At 34.6% G+C, this 1,202-nt stretch overlaps 1 protein-coding gene across 1 annotated transcript in view; it reads left to right on the top strand.

Annotated features, from left to right (window-relative positions):
• The window catches only part of SMCHD1 (structural maintenance of chromosomes flexible hinge domain containing 1), a 167,075-nt gene that overhangs the window by 8,676 nt on the left and 157,197 nt on the right, over positions 1-1,202 (top strand). The window contains exon 2 of the mRNA XM_011996333.1: positions 921-996. Within this exon, the coding sequence (XP_011851723.1) occupies positions 921-996 (76 nt within the window). The remainder of the gene's footprint in view (positions 1-920; positions 997-1,202) is intronic.

The following is a 1,202-nucleotide window of genomic DNA, read 5'->3' as shown; positions in this document are numbered from 1 at the left end:
TTTCTCTTTGTTGATCCTTGTCTTGATTTATGAAGGCTTTTTGTCTATTAAGGATACCAACCTTTTGTTTCTTGTTGCAATTTCCCTCTAATTTTTTTTTTTTTTTTTGAGACAGAGTCTCGTTCTGTTGCTCAGGCTGGAATGCAGTGGTGTGATCTTGGTCACTGCAACCTCCACCTCCCTGGTTCAAGCAATTCTCCTGCCTCAGCCTCCTGAGTAGCTGAGATTACAGGTGTGTGCCACCACACCGGCTAATTTTTGTATTTTTAGTAGAGACGGGGTTTCACCATGTTGGCCGGGCTGGTCTCGAACTCCTGACCTTGTGATCTGACGGCCTTGGCCTCCCAAAGTGCTGGGATTACAGGCGTGAGCTACTGCGCCCGGCTAGTTTCCCTCTAATTTATAATTTGCTTTAATTTTTAAAATTATTCTTTTGAATGAACTTGTATGTCTTACAAAGCATGGCTATCTTCCCTCCGTACTATAAAATGCTGACTTCTGTTTTCTTCTATTTTGTTTTTGCATACTTAAATATGTAGTCTATATGAACATGAGTTATGTTAAAACTTTGTTCCGAGTAAGTTGATAACTTGTACATTGGTATGAAATACTATGTCTTTTGTCTGGGTGGGTCCTGCTGATGATGTTAAAACTCTTTCAAAACGTTTTAGCTAATCACTAGTGTTCCTAGGTTGCTTGTAGTAGCAGAAAAAAATGACCTCGTTAAGTAATTTATATAGATTTATGCTCTATTAATTATGCAAAGGCAAAATTTAAATATACTGAATTTTATATTTCCTAGATAAGTGTAGTAATTGTTACAAAATTATGTACTGTCAATGTTTTCATATTTTTATGTATTTGAATAATACATTTATTTCCTTTGTGTAATGAGTGATTTTATTTCTTATTTTGGATAGACACTTGGCATTTCACCTGAAGAAAACTTTGTTATTACAACAACAAGTAGGAAAGAAATTACCTGTGATAATTTTGGTAGGTAAACTGCGTTACTAAGTTCATGCTTTTATATTTAATAAGGTCTAGTACGTGGTATAGCAATAACTATTTTATTAGATATGCATCTAAATCTGTTGATGATTTTTGTTAATTTGTTGGGATGAGGGAGGAAACTGGCTATATGTGCATAGTTTGCACAGAGGTTTTATTTTTCAAGCTTGATTATAGAAAAATAGTTGATA

Source organism: Mandrillus leucophaeus, unplaced genomic scaffold, assembly GCF_000951045.1.
Source record: "Mandrillus leucophaeus isolate KB7577 unplaced genomic scaffold, Mleu.le_1.0 Scaffold51, whole genome shotgun sequence".
NCBI classification, from domain to species: domain Eukaryota; kingdom Metazoa; phylum Chordata; class Mammalia; order Primates; family Cercopithecidae; genus Mandrillus; species Mandrillus leucophaeus.
Note: the sequence above shows the minus strand (reverse complement) of the source record. Positions and strands in the feature narration are given on the sequence as shown.